General features: G+C 39.7%; 1 protein-coding gene across 3 annotated transcripts in view; it reads right to left on the reverse strand.

The window, feature by feature from the left end:
- Positions 1-23,111, reverse strand: part of CYTH3 (cytohesin 3) — a 98,796-nt gene that overhangs the window by 37,884 nt on the left and 37,801 nt on the right. For all 3 annotated transcript variants that reach the window (XR_006284194.1, XM_037909983.2, XM_043523629.1), the window contains exons 2-5: positions 18,492-18,574; positions 17,003-17,067; positions 16,466-16,532; positions 7,769-7,887 (exon numbers count right to left, since the gene is read on the reverse strand). Coding sequence is in view for 2 of the 3 variants with exons in the window: in XM_037909983.2 (XP_037765911.1) it covers positions 7,769-7,887; positions 16,466-16,532; positions 17,003-17,067; positions 18,492-18,574 (334 nt within the window). In the remaining variant the exon portion in view is untranslated. The remainder of the gene's footprint in view (positions 1-7,768; positions 7,888-16,465; positions 16,533-17,002; positions 17,068-18,491; positions 18,575-23,111) is intronic.

A 23,111-nucleotide genomic window follows, 5' to 3' on the forward strand; every position in this document is an offset into this window, starting at 1 on the left:
CTGAAACTGGCGTTGTCTCGGGCCTGCTGGATGATGGCGTAGTAGGACGCAAAGGTATGCACTGAAGACCAGGTCATGGCTCTGCAGATGTCCTGGATTGAGACCTGCGCGAGGAATGCTGCTGACGAAACTTGGGCTCTTGTGGAATGAATGGTTACGATGGCTGGAGGCAGGACATTCACCTGCTTGCAGCAAGCCTGAATACAGGCTGTTATCTAGGATGAGATCCTTTGGATTGACACAGATAGCCCTCTCATCTTTTCTGCAGTTGCTACAAAGAGTTGCATGAATTTGCGGAAGAGTTTAGTTCAGTCAATATAAAAGGCAAGGGCCTGCCTAATGTTCAACGAATGAAGCAGTGATTCCTCAGAGTTCTTGTGAGGTATCGAGAAGAAGACAGGAATATGATCTGGTTGTTATGGAATTGTGAGGCCATCTTTGGCAGGAAGGCTGGATGGGGCACAGTTGGAGCTTGTCCTTGAAGAACACCGTGTAAGACGGCTCTGAAATAAAGGCTTTGATCTCAGAGAGGTGATCAGCACCAGGAAGGGAACCTTCCAGGAGAGAAGTAGTAGGGCTACTAACGGCTAGATGGGGGAGGCCCCATAGAATCATAGAATATCAGGGTTGGAAGGGACCTCAGGAGATCATCTAGTCCAACCCCCTGCTCAAAGCAGGACCAGTCCCCAATTTTTTCCCCAGATCCCTAAACGGCCCGCTCAAAGATTGAACTCACAACCCTGGGTTTAGCAGGCTCAAACCACTGAGCTATCCCTCTCTCTAATGAGCTTTGACAGGACCAGATTTAAGTGCCATGGGGAGGGTTGGTTTGCAAACTTGAGGATACAGCCTTTCCAACCCCTTTAGAAACCAGACCGTTATTTCATGTACCTTAACAGACGAGAGGGCCGGGCCCTGCTGTTTTAAGTGGAGCAAATAGCCCAAGACAGACTGAAGGGAAGATCGAGATGGAGAGAGATCACATTCGGAAGCCCAAAAAGCAAAACATTTCCAGTTGGCCAAGTAGGTAGCCTTGGCAGAAGGCTTTCTACAACCTAGCAAGACCTGCCAAACCTGTTCCAAGCAGGGCTGTTCTTCAGGGTTCAGCCATCCAGCAGTTAGGTGCAGGGAGGCGAGGTTCAGATGAAGTAACCAGCTGTGGTCTTGTGAAATCAGATGCGGAAGGAGTGGGAGAGAGAGTGGAGCTGCCACAAGAGGTCCAAGTGCATGCCGAACCAATGCTGGCACAGCCATGCTTGTGCTATCTGGGTAACTCTTGCCTTCTCCAGTTTGATTTTTAGAAGAACCTTGTGAACCAAGGAAATCAGGGAAAAGGCGTACAGTAGGTGACGTGCTCACAAGAGCAGGGAGGTGTCGGAGAGGGAGCCTAAGCTGTGCCCACGCAGCAAGCAAGACTGCTGACATTTTCGGTTCTGCCTGGTGGAGAGGAGGTCCACCTGGGGAGGCCCCCTACTTTTGGAAGATGAATCTGGGTGAAGGGACCACTCGTGGTGAGAGGAGAAGGATCAGCTAAAGTGACCCACCAATACATTCCGGCCTCCCAGGAGATGCGATGCCTCGAGATGGAGTGTCTTGTACTGAAGTCCCATAGATGGACAGCCTCCTGACACAAGGCTGAGGATGGAGCCCCTCCTTGCTTACTGCTATAGAACATGGCCACTGTATTGTCTGCCAGGACTTGTACCACTGTGCCTGAGATCTGGGGAAGGAACAGTTGGCATGCTAAGCAAACCACCCTGAGCTCCCTGATGTTTATATGCAGGGAGAGTTCTTCCTGGGACCAAAACCCCTGAGGTTGTTGAGGTGGGCTCCCCACCCTAGGTCTGCATCTGAGACTAAGGATACTGAAGGTTGTGGGGTAACAAAGGGCACCCCTATCATTGTCGACTTTGAGTCTTTCCACCAGTGCAGGGAGGGACTCTTGGGGCAGGGAATCTTTGCATTTATTCAGGGAGTCCCATAGATAAAATCCTATCTCCCCAGCAACGCTTGCTGGTTGGAGATATGCAACTGGAGGCTACCAGTGGAATAAACCTTTCTTCTGAAAAAGTCCAGTCTCCTGGCATCTTTCTGTTTTGAGGTAGCACTTGACTGGCCCTGCCTGTCCCTTTCACTCACTGCAGACATCACCAGGGACCCTGGGGGATGCGAGTACAGGTATTCGAACCCACTTGCTGGCACTTAGTACTTCTTCTGTGCCCTTTTTGAAGTGGGGGGACAGAAAAGAAGGAGTTTGCCACCGGGCCTTGACTGGTCACATCGCTGCCTCATTGGTGTGCAGGGCCACCTTGGATGGAGCTGCTGCAGCCAGGATATCAATAAGGCTGTGCAATGTCTCTTTGAGCTCCTCAATTTCCAGGCCAACGTTCGTAGCAACCTGCTTTAGAATGTCCTGGTGGGCCCTGAAATCATCCTGTGGAAGCAGGCTACTGGGACCCATGCCAGCCTGGTCTGGGCAAGAGGAGGAGGGGGCTTGCACTGGTGGAAGGGCTCCTTCCTCTTCGTCTGCCTGGACTATGTCCACCGGAGGCAACAGGGTCAGTATGGGAGTCGAGCAGGAAGGAGCGGTAGCCCATCCTTCAGAGACCACTGAGTAGGAGCAGTGGTAGGAAAGATCCGGTACCAGGGGGGAGGGGTGGGGTAGGAGAAGGGGAAGAACCCCCAGGGGTCCATTAAGGCCACTGCTTCGGCCAGTAACTCACTGACCAGATGCCTGCCGGAGGACTGGTACTGAAGCTTCATGGAGCACAGGCTGGATATTGATGGTGGGCTTTTGGCAGTACATAAGGTTGCCCTTCGGACTCCAAAGAGGATTCTTCTCTCGGTGACCACAGTGGAGCAGTACCCACTTCCGCCTCCATACGGTGACAGGGTTCCAGGGTCTGGTGGTGTCCTGGAGATTGGGACCCTGGGATCAGGTGGGGCTTTCCCCTCAATGGTGCCCAGGGAGTTGACGGCGCCGACATGGATCCAGGGGCAGAAGAGTGGCCAGGCCTGGGTCTCACTCAACTGCCTTCTCCTTGCTTCTCTCTCTTGTGCACCAGTGAGCACCCTCTCTTGGTTCACTGCTTCTTATGCTTCTTCCTTGGCACCGGAGATGAAGAACAGCACCTGGAAGAGCTCATTGCCAGGGGAGTACTTCGCACCGACGTCGAGGTACTCAGCACCGAATCGGAACAGCTGAGCTCTGAGACAGGTCTGAGAGCGGCTTCCATGTGGATAGCCTTCAGTCTGATGTGCCCGTCTTTTTTGGTGCGGGGTCTGAAGTCCCAACAAACCTGGCTCTTGTCCTTCACATGAGTTTTGCTCAGGCACTTTAAGCACCTGGAGTATAGGCTTGCCACAGGAGGTGCGAGGCTTGAAGCCTGGGGACCGGGGCATGCCTGGCCACTGGGGTAAAGAAGTCCCTCATGATAGGAACTAACTAACTATATATACGCACATACTAAAACTACTTAAAATAGAGACACTACACTATGATAATTATGAACATAGAAAAAATTCAAAAACCACTAAGAAGAAGCCTTGCCAAAGCAAGAAGGGTTGTTCCAGCAACCATCATGGGCAGTAAGCGTCATGGGCCGGTAGCGCCCCTTATGCCTGCGCATAAGCACAGGGCTCCTGAGGGCACCAGCGCCGGTCCAACGCCGGTCCACTAAGGGAAAAATCTCTGGCAACAGTGCAAGCGGTGCACCCACACCTAGCGTGGAATGGACATGAGCAAGCACTCGAAGAACAACAACAACAAATGATTCTGCTTTCTTTAGCAATAGCACACTAGAGGGGGAAAGAGTCGTGTTCCCCCCCGATCCCCTTCTCTTCCAAGACAGAACCATCACTATCAAACTGTTAAATCAACAGCTATCAATAAGGCCTACTCCCTAAATACAAACCTAAAAAGGAATAATAAAATACCACTTAACGCGTATAGTATCCTTAGTCCATTCTGAATGCTTATGTTCCAAGGTCACTCTAAAAACGTAATAGGTATTGATTTTCATTTCCCTTTGTATGTCCCTTAAACTTCTAAACAAAACCAAAGTTTAAGTAGGCAATATGGTATGCAATTTTTGAAATGGAAACAGAAATTTAATATAACAAGAACAACCTGGGTCCACATGCAATTTAATTTCAACGCCAAACCTGACAGTAGTGCAGTCTATAATCTAGGACTTTGGGGGTGGAGGGAGAAGGAAAAATCAAGCTGTGGTGTTGTTTACCTCCTACCTCACCAGTAATAGTAACTGACAACAGTTTTAGCATGGTTCAAGGGACAGAATAGAATAGAATGCACTTCACTTTCGCATAGCTGAACTGACAACATAGCTAAGAGAAGTAAAAACTTGATTACTTTATTAAAGTTAGATGTACACAGCATGCAGAAATGTTGCATAAAAATTAGCTTTTTTTTAATATCCACATTTCTGACTTCACGCTGGATATTTTCCATGGTTTTCTGGCCAAATATTAGCCACATATCATTGCAGTCATATTTTCAGTTCTTCTAATGTTTTAATTGCCACTCTATAGATTGACACAAATTTCTGAGTTGTAATTTGACATTTAATGTTGGTAATTATATTAGTCTGCAGTTAACTGTTCAGAATTCAAGAAGATGGAAACTGAGTTGTGTAGACACAGTATACTCAAAAAAACTGAAACCAATGAAATTTTAGGCATTAGTTAGGGAGAGACAAACACCGCAGCTTGATTTTTTCAGATCCTAGATGAAGACTGCAGTGTTGGCAGGTTTGGGATGGGAAGAGGTGGGAAATAATCTTTTGAATTGTAAATTGAGCTAGTTTGCTATGATCCTGCAAAGACCAATTCATGCAAATAATCATAGTGACTTCAGTGGCACTATTGGTGTGAACAAGGACTAGTTGCATGACTAAGGGTTTGAGGATCAGGCCCTGAGAGGAAAAAAGATTATTTCAAGATCAGATGCCAGAGTGTCATACATTTCTCTTAAAAGAGAAGAAACATGGACTACTTTACACAAACTCTATTATAATAATGGAGATTAAGTTAATAATGCACAGTGGAGGTATAGCTATCTCTAAAATCTTCATTTTCATTACTTGTGGTTGAAATATTCAAAATGACGTTTGGAATGTTTCTCAGAGGTCAAGTTCTCATGTTTATGCAAAAAAGTTGAAATTCCTACATACTGTGCACCATGTTACAGTATAAACTTTCATTATAACTACTTAACTCTAAGGGCCTATAGCTAACTGCAAGCTAAGACCTCAATCCTGTAAATAGATTCCATGTCGGTTTAAGGGAGTTATGGTAGAGAAGATCAGTTTACAAGAGTAGGGCCCAAGTGACTACGCTATTAAATCTCTAAATAACTGGCACCTGATTTTGATAAAAAAGAAAATATAGGCAAGAGTTATGTCTGTAGTCTTTTCAATGACAAAAGAGATTAGTTTACAGGTTTTACCAGTGATACAATTTTGCAGCTGAATATTTTTTTTAAACAAATAATTTCTGCACTGCATTACAACTGGAGTAATCTGCATATTTATTGTGCCGTACATGATAAAAGCTAAGATGCATTCTCCCCTTTAGGTGCCTACTTAATACCCATTAACGTTAACAGGATGTGTATGTGCAGGGAAGAAGACAACACTAAATAAAAACAGCTTACTATCATTAGGCTAGGCACCAACCTTTTGAATGATGAGCAATTTTCTCATCATCTAGTTATTAACTTCATGAAGCATTCTTTGCTGGGCAGACCATTAAGAACTACTACAAGATTGTTGAAATATGATTCTGAAACCTTTCAGAAGTTTATGACATTAAATCTTGCACAATAACTAAATCTAGAAAAACTGTAGTTTATTTTTCAGAGTAATGAATTGTGATCAGTTAAGCAATGTGTGATATTTTCATAATTCATCCATTTTTAAAAAAGCTTCTTATAGCACAGTGCTTTTACTTCCCAATATAACTTTTATTTTCCTCAGGGTAGAATGTAACTCATGCAGCCAGTGAAGGTGAGACACACACTGATAAAAAGTGTAACTCCTCTCCACTAGAGCAGTCAAGTGATTAAAAAAATTAATCATGATTAATGGCATGATTAATTGCCCTGTTAAACAATAATAGAATACCATTTAAATATTTTTGGATGTTATCTTCATTTTAAAATATATTGATTGCAATTACAACACAGAATACAAAATACAGGGCTCACTTTATATTTATTTTTTATTACAAATATTTGAACCGTAGAGAACAAAATAATAGTATTTTTCAACTCACCTAATACAAGTACTGTAGTGCAATCTCTTTAGCATGAAAGTTGAACTTACAAATGTAGAATTATGTACAAAAAAAACCGCATTCAAACATAAAATAATGTAAAACTTTAAAGCCTACAAGTCCACGCAGTCCTACTTCTTGTTCAGCCAATCACTAAGACTAACAAGTTTGTTTACATTTACGGGAGATACTGCTGCCTGCTTCTTATTTACAATGTCATCTGAAAGTGAGAACAGGCGTTTGCATGGCACTTTTGTAGCCTGTGGTGCAAGGTATTTACGTGCCAACTACGCTAAACATTTGTATGCCGCTTCATGCTTTGGCCACTATTCCAGAGGACATGCTTCCATGCTGATGATGCTCGTTAAAAAAATAATTCATTAATTACATTTGTGACTGATCTCCTTGGGGGAGAATAGCATGTCTCCTGCTCGGTTTTACCTGCAATCTGCCATATATATTTCATGTTATAGCAGTCTCGGATGATGACCCAGCACATGTTTGTTTTAAGAACACTTTCACAAAAGGTTTGACAAAACGCAAAGAAGGTACCAATATGAGATTTCTAAAAAAAGCTACAGCACTCGACCCAAGGTTTAAGAATCTGAAGTGCTGTCCAAAGTCTGAGCGGGATGAGGGGTGGAGCATGTTTTCAGAAGTCTTAAAAGAGCAACACTCTGATGTGAAAACTACAGAACCCATATCACCAAAAAAGAATATTAACCTTCTGCTGGTGGCATCTGACTCAGATGATTAAAATGAACATGCATCGGTCCACTGTGCTTTGGATAGTTATCGAGCAGAACCGGTTATCAGCATAGATTTATGTCCTTTGGAATGGTGGCCAAAGCATGAAGGGACATACAAATGTTTAACATAGTTGGCATGTAAATACCTTGCAACGCAGGCTACAACAGTGCTATGTGAACGCCTGTTCTCACTTTCAGGTGATGTTGTAAATAAGAAGCAGGCAGCAATATCTCCCGTAAATGTAAATAAACTTGTTTATCTTAGCAATTGGCTGAACAAGAAGTAGGACTGAGTGGACTGGTAGGCTTTAAAGTTTTACATTTTTAATGTAACTGCACTCAAAAACAAAACAAAAATCTACATTTGTAAGTTACACTTTCACGATAAAGAGATTGCACTACAGTACTTGTATGAGGTGAATTGAAAAACATTATTTCTTTTATCATTTTTACAGTGAAAATATTTGTAATAAAAAATAATATAAAGTGAGCACTGTACACTTTGTATTCAGTGTTGCAACAGAAATGAATATATCTGAAAATGTAGAAAAACATCCAAAAATATTTAATAAATTTCAATTGGTATTCTATTGTTTAAGAGTGTGATTAATCGTGATTAATTTTTTAAGTTCGTGTGAGTTAACTGCAAATAATCAACAATCCTACTCTCCACACATTTAAACATACTATATAACGAAAGAAGAGATCAATTTGTTTCAGTTTACCTCTCACCAAGGTAATCTCCAATTACAGTTTTATTTAGTCCTTCCCCTTTATAGAGGAACTGTGCAATGTCTTCTGGAGTGTTCTGCAGCAGGTCATTTTCTATAAGAAACTGGATCCCCTAGGAAAAGAAATTTAAGAGTAAGAAGAATTCTTTCCTTTCACAAACATTTATTTGAATACTGTCCAGGATATTTTGGGATGAATACACAGAGATATATACATAACCATACCATTTTCCACAATAAAAAAAAAATCTGTAGACTAAATTAGAGCAATCATTTATCTTTCAGGTAACGAAACTAGACGTCTGTTCAGTCAGGTAGGCAATTTCTAGAATTAATTTACAGATCAGAAAAAGGAATTCCTAAGGTTGGAAACAGCAGGGGGCAATTTAAATTCCTCAGATATAGAAAGATATTTAATTGAGTAACTATTCCATATTGGCCTTGGGAAGCAAACTGAAAGGGGAGTTAGCATTTAACAAAATTCAAGTCAGTCCATGTTACTGCATTAATATCGGGCAGAGAGCATAATCTGTGAGATCACATAAAGAGACACAGGGACAACACAATTTACTTACCATCATACTACAAGATAAACCATCTGTTATAATTTGCAATACCATGACTGAATGCATCAAGTCATTACTTGCAGTAGAAATTATGATTTGAGATAATTAATCCCATTTTGAGAATTTTTGGAAAATCTTGGCATTAGGATGGTAATTAATTTCTGTCACTGCTTGAACTAAACTATTCAAAGAGAGGATCCCATCATGGTGCTTGATCCAAAGCCCAATGAAGTCAATGAGAGTCTTTCCATTCATTCAATGAGCTTTCAATCAAGCTCATTCAGAGATGGTCTGAGGAAACAACAGAGAGTAACCCTACAGAGAGCCAAGAGACAGGAAGGTTTTGGCTTGTCTATCCTCAGAGACCTTTTTAGCCTTTGTACTTCCTAAATAGTCTCATGAGATACAGACTCCTTAATATACAGTTTCTAGGGAAATCCAGAAGGCCTTCTGCAAAGAAAAGAGGAAAGGACATTTTCAAAAACTGTATTAACATTATAGAAGTCTTAAGGAATAAAAGAGGTGCTGTGTTAGCTCTTAAAAGAATACTCAAGTCCCAGACAGATATTTCTAAAAGACAATATTTCTCTAACAAAGGTTTTAATTTTTTCATTGCTTTCACAAAATTGATAACAAACGTTGGGTGAAAGTAGCAATGGCAGCTCCATGCAACTTTGAGGTCCTGAATTCTATCCGTATGTGGAAGAGTTCACTAAATTATTAAAATCTTTGCCACTGAAACACGTCCTGAGATTCCATTTGTTATTTTTAGAGATAAAAGCAAAAAACTTTTCCATTTCTGTAAATGGATATTGTTTATTGTTGATCTCCTCCAGACTTGGAGGACATCCATCATCCTTAAAAAGGTGGGGCGGGGGAGGAAGAAAAAAAAAAACCCACTGTACTACTTCTAATTTTACCTTCCACTGTCCAAGCCATTAGTGGAAACATAAAAATATTCTTATGGTTGGTTGATTTAGTTTGTTTTTGCCACAGTACCCTACCCTACCTGGTAAGGAGGATTAGTTTGCTGACTGCAATCTACTTTAGGAGGGTAAACCTATTGCCATTCAGTCTTGAAGCTTTTTTTTAAATCCAGGAAGACTGTTCACTCTCTTGAAGTTTCGCCATTGGAAAAACTACTTTCAGTGTCAGAATAAAAATTGATATTAATGACTCTCTTTTCAAATCACAGAGAAAGACACATGATTTCATTGCAAAGAAAATATTTCAGTTTTATCTTCTTGTAGCAGTAGCTGTGCCTTCCTCAGACATAATGATCCCCCTGAACTTTGCTTGATAGTTGGATGTGTTGACTACTTAGCTAGACAAAAAGGAGTAAGAGTAGGCAAATAAAATGAACTTTTTGCTTCCAAGAATAAATTAGTACATGTCTGAACTATGACAATTACGAGATTATTCCAAATTAAGGAACAAATAAGGTTAATCAGGATACATACATTTTCAGCTTTAAAAAACACAAACCACCACTGAAAGATATAAATCTGTCAAGCACAGAAAATCCTGCAGGAGTTCTAAAGAATGCACTCCAGAGGTGTCATAACTGTGGAGCTGTTAAAACTGTGTTGATTTTTTTCCACTTAAATCATGATTAAAATCATTACCATACATTTGAAAGACAAAACTACACTATTTAAGTAACACCATAACTCTTCAGAGGACGATTGAATTTTCTATTCTTCTTTGGTCAAGCCTTAGTTTGGCAAAGGAAAGATTTTAAAATGAGCCCTTTTTGGGGGGAAAAAAAAGTTTTTTAATCTCTTATAGCTAAAGAACCAAAGTCCCTACAAACCCCACTGTTTTTCTCTCTCTCTCACACACACACACCCCCCCTCCGGCACAGGATCATTTTCCGAGTTTGAACAGAAACACATGAAATAGAGTTATTCCCCATATTTGTCACTAATTCAGTTCTACAAAACGAAGAGAAAGAACTGCCCAGATTCCCTATTTCTGTTCTCAAACATTATTTTCCTATTTCTCTAGTCCTTGTGCCCGGTTCTCACCTACGTATTTTACTCTATGTATCTCTGGTCCCCCATCTTTCCATGAGTCACACTCTAATTTGTTAAACCTAGTAGGATTATGCTGATTTCAAAGAATGAGCTTCCTTTGATATGACGGCACAGGCCATCCTTTCACACAAGCGTCAGAAACAACAGCTATGTCAGTAATGAAGCTGCAAATTCCCTTTCTTCGGCATCTTTAGCGTCTCATTCTCTTTTATGCATCTATGACTGGGTTCAATTCTGGTCGCCTTATGTATATAGAATATAGCAGAAAGACAATTCTATGAAAAACGATGGAAATTATTAGAGGCCATGAGAAAGCTTGTGTGTGAAGAGAAGTTGAAAAAGTTGTGAAATGTTTACTTTAAAAAGGACATGATAAAGGTATAAAATTAAAGAACAGAACAGAGAAGGTAGATCAAGAAGTTCAGTTGAATTGGAAGGATACAAATGTAACTAGCTTGTTAAACTCATTGCCACACAATATCACAGAGGACAGCAAAATTCAACAGAAGACTGGACATCTCTGTGGTCAGTAAGGACATCCAGAATCCCATTAGTAAGGTTTTTCAAAAACAAGTTCAGCTAAACCCTGGTTTATAAGACAACCTCTAGTTGCAGGAGTTAGGAAGTAGCTTTCTCTATGAGTAGCTTAATCCTTTACTGTCTACTACAGGGCTTCTTATACCGCTCTCTAAAGCATCTAGTACTAGCCATTGTTGGAAATACAATAGTGGACTAGATGGACCACCAGTTTAATCTGCTCTGGCACTTTCTATATTTCCATTATAGACTACAGAATATGTATTCCCATGGGGGACATATATTACCATAGAGGTTGGAATTAAGGTTTTGCATTCAGGTGGGATTGTGAGGAATTCGATGTCTGCCTTTCAGAGTAGCAGCCGTGTTAGTCTGTATCTGCAAAATGAACAGGAGTACTTGTGGCACCTTAGAGACTGAAACCAAATTTACTTGAGCATAAGCTTTTGTGGGCTACAGCCCACTTCATCAGATGCATAGAATGGAACATATAGTAAGAAGATATATATAAACATACAAAGAACATGAAAAGGTGGAAGTTGCTATACCATCTCTAAGAGGCTAATTAACTAAGATAAGCTATTATCAGCAGGAGAAAAAACACTTTTGTAGTGATAATCAAGATGGCCCATTTCAGACAGTTGACAAGAAGGTGTGAGGATACTTAACATGGGGAAATAGATTCAATTTGTGTAATGACCCAGCCACTCCCAGTCTTTATTCAAGCCCAAGTTAATGGTATCTAGTTTGCAAATTAATTCTAGTTCAGCAGTTTCTCGCTGGAGTCTGTTCTTGAAGCTTTTCTGTTGCAAAATTGCCACCCTTAAGTCTTTTACTGAGTGACCAGAGAGGTTGAAGTGTTCTCCTACCAGTTTTTGAATGTTATGATTCCTGATGTCAGATTTGCATCCATTTATTCTTTTGCGTAGAGACTGTCCGGTTTGGCCAATGTACATGGCAGAGGGGCATGCTGGCACATGATGGCATATATCACATTGGTGGATGTGCAGGTGAACAAGCCTCTGATAGTGTGGCTGATGTTATTAGGCCCTGTGATGGTGTCCCCTGAATAGATATGTGGGCACAGTTGGCAACGGGCTTTGTTGCAAGGATAGGTTCCTGGGTTAGTGGTTCTGTTGTGTGGTTGCTGGTGAGTATTTTCTTCAGGTTGGGGGGCTGTCTGTAAGCGAGGAGTGGTCTGTCTGCCAAGATCTGTCAGAGTGAGGGATCATCTTTCAGGATAGGTTGTAGATCTCTGATGATGCGCTGGAGAGGTTTTAGTTGGGGGCTGAAGGAGACTGCTAGTGGCATTCTGTTATTTTTTTTGTTGGGCCTGTCCTGTAGTAGGTGACTTCTGGGTACTCTTCTGGCTCTGCCAATCTGTTTTTTCACTTCAGCAGGTGGGTATTTTAGTTTTATGAATGCGTGATAGAGATCTTGTAGGTGTTTGTCTCTGTCTGAGGGATTGGAGCAAATGCGGTTGTATCTTAGAGCTTGGCTGTAGACAATGGATCGTGTGGTGTGTCCAGGATGAAAGCTGGAGGCATGTAGGTAAATCTAGCGGTCAGTAGGTTTCCGGTATAGGGTGGTGTTTATGTGACCATCAACTTATTAACACAGTAGTGTCCAGGAAATGGACCGCTTGTGTGGATTGGTCCAGGCTGAGATTGATAGTGGGATGGAAATTGTTGAAATCATGGTGGAATTCCTCAAGGGCTTCTTTTCCATGGGTCCAGATGATGAAGATGTCATCAATGTAGCGCAAGCAGAGTAGGGGCGTTAGGGGACGAGAGCTAAGAAAGTGTTGTTCTAAGTCAGCCATAAAAATGTTGGCATACTGTGGGGCCATACCCATAGCAGTGCCGCTGACTTGAAGGTATACATTGTCCCCAAATGTGAAATAGTTGTGGGTGAGGACAAAGTCATAAAGTTCAGCCACCAGGTTTGCCATGACATTATCGGGGATACTGTTCCTGATAGCTTGTAGTCCATCTTTGTGTGGAATGTTGGTGTAGAAGGCTTCTACATCCATAGTGGCCAGGATGGTGTTTTCTGGAAGATCACCGATGGATTGCAGTTTCCTCAGGAAGCCAGTGGTATCTCGAAGATAGCTGGGAGTGCTGGTAGCGTAGGGCCTGAGGAGAGAGTCCACATAGCGGGACAATCCGGCTGTTAGGGTGCCAATACCTGAGATGATGGGGGCATCCAGGATTTCCAGATTTATGGATCTTGGGTAGCAAATAGAATACCCCTGGTCAGAGTTCTAGCCATGTGTCTGTACAGATCTGTTCCTGTGCTTTTTCAGGGAGTTTCTTGAGCAGATGGTGTAGTTTCTTTTGGTAATCCTCAGTGGGATCAGAGGATAAAGGCCTGCAGAATGTGGAGTTAGGTGTCTGCATTGTGGATGGAATGGAATGGCATTTTCTTGTGCAGCACAGGAGAACATAAGGATGGCCGGGTATTGGAAAGGTGGTATAGTATAAGCGCTGAGATTACTGTGAATATCAGTTTAACATATTATTTTCTTGGTTTTTAATGATTGCATTATTTAAAAATGCACTGGCAAAACTAACTGCAAAGTTAAGGACACTTATGTATGCTAGATTAAAAACTTCACTTCTTACAGAAGCTAGAATAGGCGAAAACTTCCTTTTAGCAGAAAAATTATGCAGAAAGGCCATCAATTCAGCATGTAGGCCTTCTAGATCTGATAAAGTAGTCTGTTATAAATAACATTATTTCAATGTATGTATAGTACCTTACAGAAGGCTGAATGCAGTTGTGTGCTGTCTTGTTTTTTCGTTACAAGTAAGTAACAAGTACAGTTGATTCATCATCAGACAATTCTGAACACATACTGACAATGGCTGGGGAGGAGGTTAGTTATAATCTTCAAAACAGGTCTTAATGTATCTATTTTAACTGACATAGAAGGACACCTCATCGACCCTTCCCTTGTCTTCGTGAAGCTTATCAGGTTTCTTAGATCTAATAATACCTCTTTTCTGCAAATCCAAATCCTCCAAAGAAAAGAAATTACCATCCACAGAAACAGTCATCTTAAATACCCTGAAAACCAGGACTCAATTTCATTGTCCTTTGTAGCAGAAAAGAGGTGATAAAGAATTAAGAGGCAAACAGACAGGAAGAGGAGATTTGTCTGGGTCAACAACAGTGTCTGGAAGCAGTCAGTCAAAGAGACCACTTAAATACCCCTGACTCCCACTCTAGACTTTGTCTGTCTCTCTACTGTTTTAGCCTCTGTTGACTAATTTAAGACAGGAGACAGCTGTATTAGTTTATCTTCTCCACATAAAACATGATTACAAAAATGTATTTATACATTCACTACAAATATTAAAACACATATTTTTCTTAGTCAACTATTAATGACTTCAATTAAATCAGCTTTGAATTTCAGTTTATATTTTAGAGTTAATCAAAGTTTTATACCTCCCCAAAACTGTCTTTCCAGATCCACCAAAGACAATGTGTATCAAGCCCCAGCTATGATTTCATACTTCATATTCACATACTATGGTGTTTTTCACACATAAAACCCAAGTGTTTTACAAACTTTACAGATATAGAGCCCTGTTCACATGAGATCAAAGCTAAACTGGTTTTGAAAACATATATACAATAACACCATATAACTGCATCAAATGAAACAGTTTTCAAATCCAGTTCAGTGTATCCATGCAACAAATCAGCAAACAGAGTCAAATATAATAAACTCTTACCCACAAAAGGTTCAGTTAGGATGGGTAACACAGATTAGCCAGATTTGAAAATTGCATAGCAGTAATTTAAAGTAGGAGTTCGCAGACACTTTGAATAGAGTGGACCCCATCCAATAAAAAGATCATTTGGAGAAGTCACTTCCCCTTCCATTTGTGCTCACACAACTATCCCACTCATTTCACATTCCTGATCATGCAGTCCGCCATCTCTCCTATTTGTGAAAAAAACAATATTCCTGTTGCAACTATAGCAAATTACTTCTATGAAGAGCCACATTAGGAAAGTATTTAATGTATTTTTAGCTCCCTTGAATTCAACATAGCACTTGCAAAGATAAGCCAGCACCATATGACCACCCAGCTCTTGCAGACCACCACTGTTCCACGGACCACAGCTTCTGAGTGCTGATGTAAACCCATTTCCCACAGGTAAATAATGTTATAGTAGAAATGTGGCCAGGACTTCTACACATAGGAATAATTTCACCCACCTGTGAAATATAGCCATCACTGCAAGAAAAGTACCTCAACTCATTTTTCAATTTGGCCACAAACCTTCTAGGCAGTAAAACAACAGGACACGTGAAAGCATGGCACCCCAAAACAAAAACAGAAGGAAAAAAAAAACCCAAACACTCACCAAAAGATACAGGTTAAAAAGAGGAAACTATGGCCTATTAATCTAAATAAGATTATTTAGAAAAAAAAAGAATTTATAGGATGATAATAGCCTAAGTAACATACAGAGGTGTTAACTGAAAACACTGCTGTAAATGAACTATTAAGTCATCCAAATATATTCAGGTTCAACATTCTTGAGAAGGAATCGTACCAAACACTAGCACAGTGACCCTAAGCTTTAGTAAGGAAGATTTTGGGAAAAAAAATATGATGTTAATATAGATATCATTCAGCTACTCAAAATCCAATCCTAATGAACCCAGAAAGCAGTAAACAATACATCAGGGGAAATACACAATGCAAATTAGGAAGGGTAAAAAAGGGATCTGAAGAGCAATTAGCCAGATATCTTAAACCAAGAAGAAATTCTCAGTATATCAAGAGGAGGACACCTGCAAGAGAATTGGCAGGTCCTAGACTGCGAGGGGAAAAAGGGAACAATTAAGGAAAATAAGTACATTGCAGAGAAGCTAAATCATGTCTTCACATCAGTCTTAAACCTAGACATACATTTCTTCAAATAATAAGCTAAGAAATACTTTTTTAAAAGTGATGACTAAGTTTCTACTTGCAATTATTTGTGTAAGTACTATTTATGAATGCACAGAATTGCACATTAGCATTTGTGTATATAAATGTAGTGGTTTATATGAGCAGATAATTGTGAGCACAAATTGAAAAGCCAGGTAGGACACTATATAACCAAGGGCTCCAAACTTCTGACCAAACTGTAAAATATTTTTGGGACTGAATTTGGCACATCAACACAGAATATCTCCCATCATGTGTTATCAGGTCTCGATGCAAGCATGCCACAATGAGTATACTGACAGATTTACCTCCTGTATTTAAAATTCTGACTACAAGAAAGATGTTTGTTCAAATGGATATATAATTTACTATTATTCTTTTTATTATCATTGTAGTAAATGGCGGACACGATTAGATTGTGGGCCCATTTTCATGATGATTTTGCAAGGCCATAACAGTGTCCTGATGAATGTTTGGGGAGTTTTAAAATGCACCGTTTAGTTTAACTTTAATTGATTACCACCAGTTTGGTCTGCATTTGCCAAAAAGAATATCATTAACAATAACTTAAATCCTGACAAATATAAATTGCTCTACCTTCTTAGGGTCCATGTTGAATTTCTTCCTTCCCATAGCTATTTGCTTATTTCTCTGTGTAGTTTTGCTATTCATTTGGAAGACAAAAAAAAAAAAAAAAAAAAAGAATCAGCTACTCTGGCCGAACACAATTTTAAATTCTCTCACTTTATTTATATTTTCAACTTTATTTTTGATATTTTATTTTATGGTAAAAAAAAAATCATAGTATCATAGGGCATTTACTTTAAAAAAGTAACAACCAAAAATAGTCTATTATTTAAAATCATGTTACAAAGAGGACCCACTAGTTATCACAGCTTCACACAATCACCGGTATTAGCTATGGAAAATTCTATCAGATCACTAAGTCCTTTCTGCAAGAGCAAAATAGAAGCTGTGTGATCTCTAAATGGATTCTGCAGATCTCAAAACAAGCCCAAGCAAAGATTTATAAATATCCAGTTTTTGGTAACAAAAGCAATTTTTGTTTCCTGTTCCTGAAACACCTTTGCCAGTATCTTATTACTGAGTGGAATGCTTGTCAGAGTTACTTACCTTTCTTCTACACTAGTCAAATTATCAATTTCTGTCATAACCTCTGCTATTTCAAATTTTAACCTCTGTCAAAAGAAGGAAAGGAAAGTAAGTTAACCAACCAGTATTAAAGCATTTTTTTAAAGATATTCACTCTGCCATAAACAAAGTTAATGTGATCAATGTAGATTTCATTTTATTTACAAGTCAGCAGAGCTGAGTGAGAATTGCACAACCAGGCCTTGTTAGAATCTGGCATGAATTAGTACTAAAAAAGGGCAGAGCCCTCTATTCTAGCTTGAAAACTCAATGTGGAAAAGAGAGGCTCTACTGAAAAATCTTACTTGGGACATGCTAATAGTAATCTGACTAGATTAGCAAGGAAAGGAAGGAGGAGAAGGCCACAGATCATGTGCGAAGACAGTGAGCTAAAGATATCAGACTTTTCTAGATGTGGTCCCTACTCTTCCCTTTTATTACTGATTACTTTGCAAAAATGAATCATAATGCAGAATGGCAGTGAGAGTTTTCTGCAATAAACAGCAGTGGCATTTTTTGCGCTATCCAAACACGAATCTATAAAAGCTGTTGCCCATTTGGGATATATGGTTTGAAGTTTACACCAGCATTAATTCACAGATAGACATTTGTATCTTGTCACTAGAAGCTGGGCTCTACTCAGACCATTAGATCCAAAAACCTCCTCCCAAAAGCAACTTATGCTGAGATTCTGTTCTGACTCTGAATCCAAAATTCACTGCTTAGAGCCATCTCTCCTGGCCACTGATGCCAAGTTCTTAATCTTTCATAGTGTATTTCTCTTATCCTTTTTCATAGTCTCATTGCCAATACAAGCATTATACGTTTATTCACTATTTCCCACAATCATCTCCAGTATTTCTGTATATGAAGTATTAACTACACAAATGAAGTGTATGTAAATACACACAATGTATTATACAGATTCAGGGTAAAATTTTCAAAAGCACGTGAATGACTTAGGAGTTTAAGGGCTTGCCTACATAATTAGTTTACAGGAAGCTGGGGTCTGAATCTAGCCCGCACTAGCCTGCCACGGACTAACTGTCCGCTTGTACCCTCCGACACACTTTAATAATTCCTTAATGTGTTTTAATCTATTCCTCTTTGAAATAGGACTAGTTATATCAAAGAGCAGCAACAAACTGTTAGTGCGCGTCAGCACAGTTAGTCTGCAGCAGGGTAGTGCACAGTAGATTCACACCCCAATTTGCCGGGGAATCATTCATGTAGACAAGCCCTAAGTCTCACTAAAAGTCAGTGAGATTTAGGTTCTTAAATCACTATGTAAAATTTTCAAAAGCGCTTAAATAACTTAAGAATCTAAACTTAATTAACTTTCAAGTCACTTAAGCGCTTTTGAAAATTTTACCAAATGTATAGTTATAAATACACCATAACATATTGCAATAATATTAAATGTACTGAGGCAGTCTTCTTTGCATCTTTACCTGACAGAAAAATAAATTACCTCAATATCATCAATTAGTTCTTTTTTCCTGCGACGAATGTTTAAAAGTTCTTCTCTTTCTTCTATGGAGAGATCATCCGGTACTGAAAATAAAGCAAATGTATATACTATTATCAATCGCAGACAAATTAAAGATCAGCAGTATCTATTAATTTGGCTAAGAAAAGCAATTTTTACAAGAAACTGCTTTAGCTAAAAATATGAGGAAAAAATTGGCATATACCCATTGTTACTGAACTTCCACTTTATAAATCATAACTAAGGCAATTAACTGAATTAACATCACCCCCAAAAGATTCTAGCATTCAAAGAAAGCAATACAGCTGTTGGGGACTCCTTATCATAAAATCGGTCTTATGACTTGGGTCTACACTTAAGTGGCCAAATTCATAAAAGAAATAATTGGAATTATACCAGTAATGGGCCAAAGTTGTTCATATTTTTAAAAAGGACATGCTTGAAATTACCCTATGTAAGTTTACAAAATGTACTATGACTTGTAAAGTACATACATTCATCACATTTTTCAGGAAATAATTACAATATTTATATATAAGCTCCTTATGGAGATGTGGTCTGAAATCAGCCCCAGGGTAAAGGACACTATTCAGGATTACATTTTATTTGGTTGCTTTGTATGGCAGGTGCAGGTACTGTACATACAGTACTGATGGCAACTTTACTATCAATTACTTTTATCAACAGATAACATTTTTATTCATTACAGATAAGAACACAGATGGAAAACATTAACACAGCATCTCATATATTCAGTGTTTTACAATAACATTTAAAAAATAAATAGTTTGCCATATTTAAAATAACTTCTCTCATAGAATCATAGAATATCAGGGTTGGAAGGGACCTCAGAAGATCATCTAGTCCAACCCCCTGCTCAAAGCAGGACCAATCCCAAATTTTTGCCCCAGATCCCTAAATGGCCCCCTCAAGGATTGAACTCACAACCCTGGGTTTTGCAGGCCAATGCTCAAACCACTGAGCTACCCCTCCCCCCTCTCAACTGTTTACTTAGCTATACTGAAATAAGAGTGCTACCCTGCTGATAAAAGTAATTGCTACTGAAGATGCAAGCACAGTGCTGTACATATCTGCAGCTGAACCTCAGCCCACCACTAGTCTCCCCTGTTGCCCTTGTCTGGCAGGCAAGACACCTGAGGTATTGCTCCAATAATATCTCGGCTGTTTTCTGGGCAATTAGATATTTCCTTGCCCATTACTAAGCATTCTAGGGCAGGGGCTGAATCTCATTTGTTTGTACTACACTGAAGACATTGTCAGTGCTCAGTAAGCAACAGTATTCACATTTCTTTCTGATTATCATGTACTGTGGTTAACAGTTTGAAAGCTAGCTGTTCTCATGGAAATGTTTTTGTTTTTATTAAGATGACAGAGCAGCTTGCCTCACAAGCTCAATAAAATGCAACTATTACAATAATTAGCAAGGGTTCTGCACCAAGTGAGATGTGTGACAAATGTAGTAATTTTAAATGGCAAAAGCCTTCTCCTTTTCTAATGCACATGCATTTAGCAGGCCATAGAGGCAGACCAGAAACAAAGATTTGGGTTTATTTTTAAATATATTTGAAATTTGAAGTGTATCTTCTTCTGATAGTCAACGGTCAAGCACCAGTTGTAAAAGTTGACCATCTTTTTTAATATATATTCTCAATAGACTACAAAATTAAAATGGCAACATAGCCTATAAGACAGTACTAACAAGTGATCTCATTTAACTATTCCAGGTACAATATATTACTTTCAATTTAGGAAATGGTCAAGTATTCTGTTAAAAGAAAAACAGACCACAATTTATTGCCTGTTTTTTTCCTCTATATATTTCTCACTGGAAACCCATCCCCTCTTAAAATTTCTTCTCAGAACAGATATTGACGCATCTGAAACACAGGATCATTCATTTTACACCAAGCTTTACAAAGAGATGTATTGTCTTTTACATACAAGCCTTCAGATTTAGAACAGCCAAAAATCTTGAGTTTGTTTAATAAGCAGTCTAACACACACACACTCTTCAGATTTAGTTATTTAACTGATTTAGATGAATAAAAATGAAATGAATGTTATATAATCTCAACTATCAGAAAGGACAAATAGTTTTTTTAGCTGGGAAGTTCACTCAAGTCTCCTTAAAAGTGTTTTTGCTGTGTTATATGGTTCCCCATTTTTACATAGTTTGCCAAAACGTATAGTTAGGAAGTCACAGTTCCAGTAACAATTCAAAGCATTAATCAGATTTTAAATTAATGAAATCTAATGTCTATAATTTTAATTCAAAGGGTATGAAATATTTAGATATCCTACATAGCTGCTGCTTTTTATTTCACAGTAAATTACAAAATCATTACATTAGCTGCTTTTATGAGTTCTTTGCACAGCAGAATGGTGCATTAGTCTTGTCACAGTTTCTCTTTGTAGTTTCATGTTGTTTAATATCCGATTGAGAAAGTTAAAGAGTCAAATCTCCACTGAAAACTAATTAAACTTCTACTCTGAATTGTCAGGAGTTATACCTGAATTAAGTACTGTAGGTTCAGGCTGTCCAGTGCAGGGGAAAAAATTACTCCTTTATTTTTGTAAAACCTTCAAATATAGTGTTTTGTTCTATTTCATTTCTTCTTATAGCTCTATAGCAGCAATACAGAGACCACTGTTCCCAGACACAGATTCATCCATGCTTGTATGATTAATGATATTGTCGCACAAGAAGAAAAGTAAACCAGATGGATTCATATTGTTTTCTGCTGCACTGGGAAATCACAAATTATCCATTTGCCGGATGGAAAAGGAGAAAAATCAGCAGGGAAAGAAGATTCTAAACAGGGTAGCTTAAGGCAGTGGTTCTCAACTTATTTAGCATTGTGGCCCACTGCCACAATTGGGCCGGCAGCTCCGACCCTGGACCCCAGACTCCCTGCCGCATGGGGCCGGTCGGCTTCCCACCCTGGATACCTGGTGGTTGCCCCAGAGCTCGCAGGGCCGAGCAGCTGCCCCGGAGCTTGGATCCTGCAGGGCCGTCCAGCAGCCTCGATCCCAGACCCTCGCCATGTGGGGCAGGCCAGCAGCCCAGACCCCACCGTGCCCGGCAGCTGGGAACTTGGACCCTGCCATGCGGGCCGGCCTATAGCACACAGCTGAGCTGGGCCGCAGCAGTGTGCCACTGGTTGAGAACCGCTGCTTTAAGGCATGTCTACGCTGCCCTGCATTTCAGATTAAGGGGGGTATGAATAGCAGTGCACAGAAAAGTGCTGCACTGTAACTCCACTGTGTGGGCACTGCAGGCACAAATGTAAAGGTTTCAAGTTTGCTCTAAAATGGTTCTTACTCCACCACAGACTTCCTGTAGGACTTTGGGCAAGTCAGTTAGAACTTGTCTAGACGGAGCGTGTGGCAAGCTGGGGTATAAATCTACGGCACATTAGTATGACACACACTAACAGTCTGCGTGGATCCTGCTACAGCACACTAGGAGTATCCCATCAGAGCAGATCAATGAGCACTACAGAACTTTTAGTGCATGGTAGCAGGCTTCACACAGACAGTGCATGGCAGGCTAGCACATGTTAGATTTACACCCTAGCTTGCCACTCATTACTACTCATTTTCTAGATATCATCTATGAGTCATTTCTAAATGTCATTCTCCATCTAGACAAGCCCAGAGTCCCTCTGTGTCTCAGTTCCTCACCTGTAAAATGGGAATAATAGTATTTCTGTACCTCAGGGAAGGGTTGTGATAAACTCACTAGAGACTGTGAGGCACTCAGATACTACTGAAATGGGAGGCCAATATAAATACGTAAAATTAGATTAAATTAATTAAAAGACTTATCATAGATAAATCATGTCATTTTTCAATGTGAGAAACACCGAAATATTTCCCTCTGATATCATTCAATTCAAAATAATTAATGTCACACACACACAAAAAATATCTGCAACAGTGCTAGCTAGATCAAAAGTCACCATAGTGATGTTAGAGTCTTCTCAGAACAAAATAGCAGGCAATCTAGTTTAATTTTTTTGAAGATGCCTGCCACCATTATATCAGCACCACAGGCTGTGCAAGGCAGAAAGTCATTTATTCTGGAAAGGTAGCAGGGGCCACTGTGGTATCAACTGCAAGTGGAATCAGCACCTTTAGTAAATTCCCATTTAAAAATAAATAAAATTGCTGTTGTGCTTAAAAGGTTTGAAAATGTCATTGATATTTTTGGCATGCAGACTTCTTGTGCCTTCACAGCAAGCTGACTAAAATGAGCCTATAAGTAGGCTCCAAATCAATGTTACAGTCAATAGACCTCAATGACTCCCAATAAACATTCTACTGTCAAATCATTTCAGCATGTCTAAATAATCCACAGATTTTCTTGACCTGTAAATGAAGAGACACAAGGTGGGTGAAGTAATATCATTTATTGAACCAACTTCTATAAATGAAACTGACAAACTTTCAAGCTTACACAGAGCTCTTCTTCATCCATCTTGTCTCTCTATTATCCTGGGACCAACACAGCTACAACAACACTGCAAACTGTGTAAAATGAAGATGCACTCAGACGAGACTGACTCAAGCAAGCAGCAT

This window comes from Chelonia mydas, chromosome 10 (genome assembly GCF_015237465.2).
Source record: "Chelonia mydas isolate rCheMyd1 chromosome 10, rCheMyd1.pri.v2, whole genome shotgun sequence".
Lineage (NCBI taxonomy): Eukaryota > Metazoa > Chordata > Testudines > Cheloniidae > Chelonia > Chelonia mydas.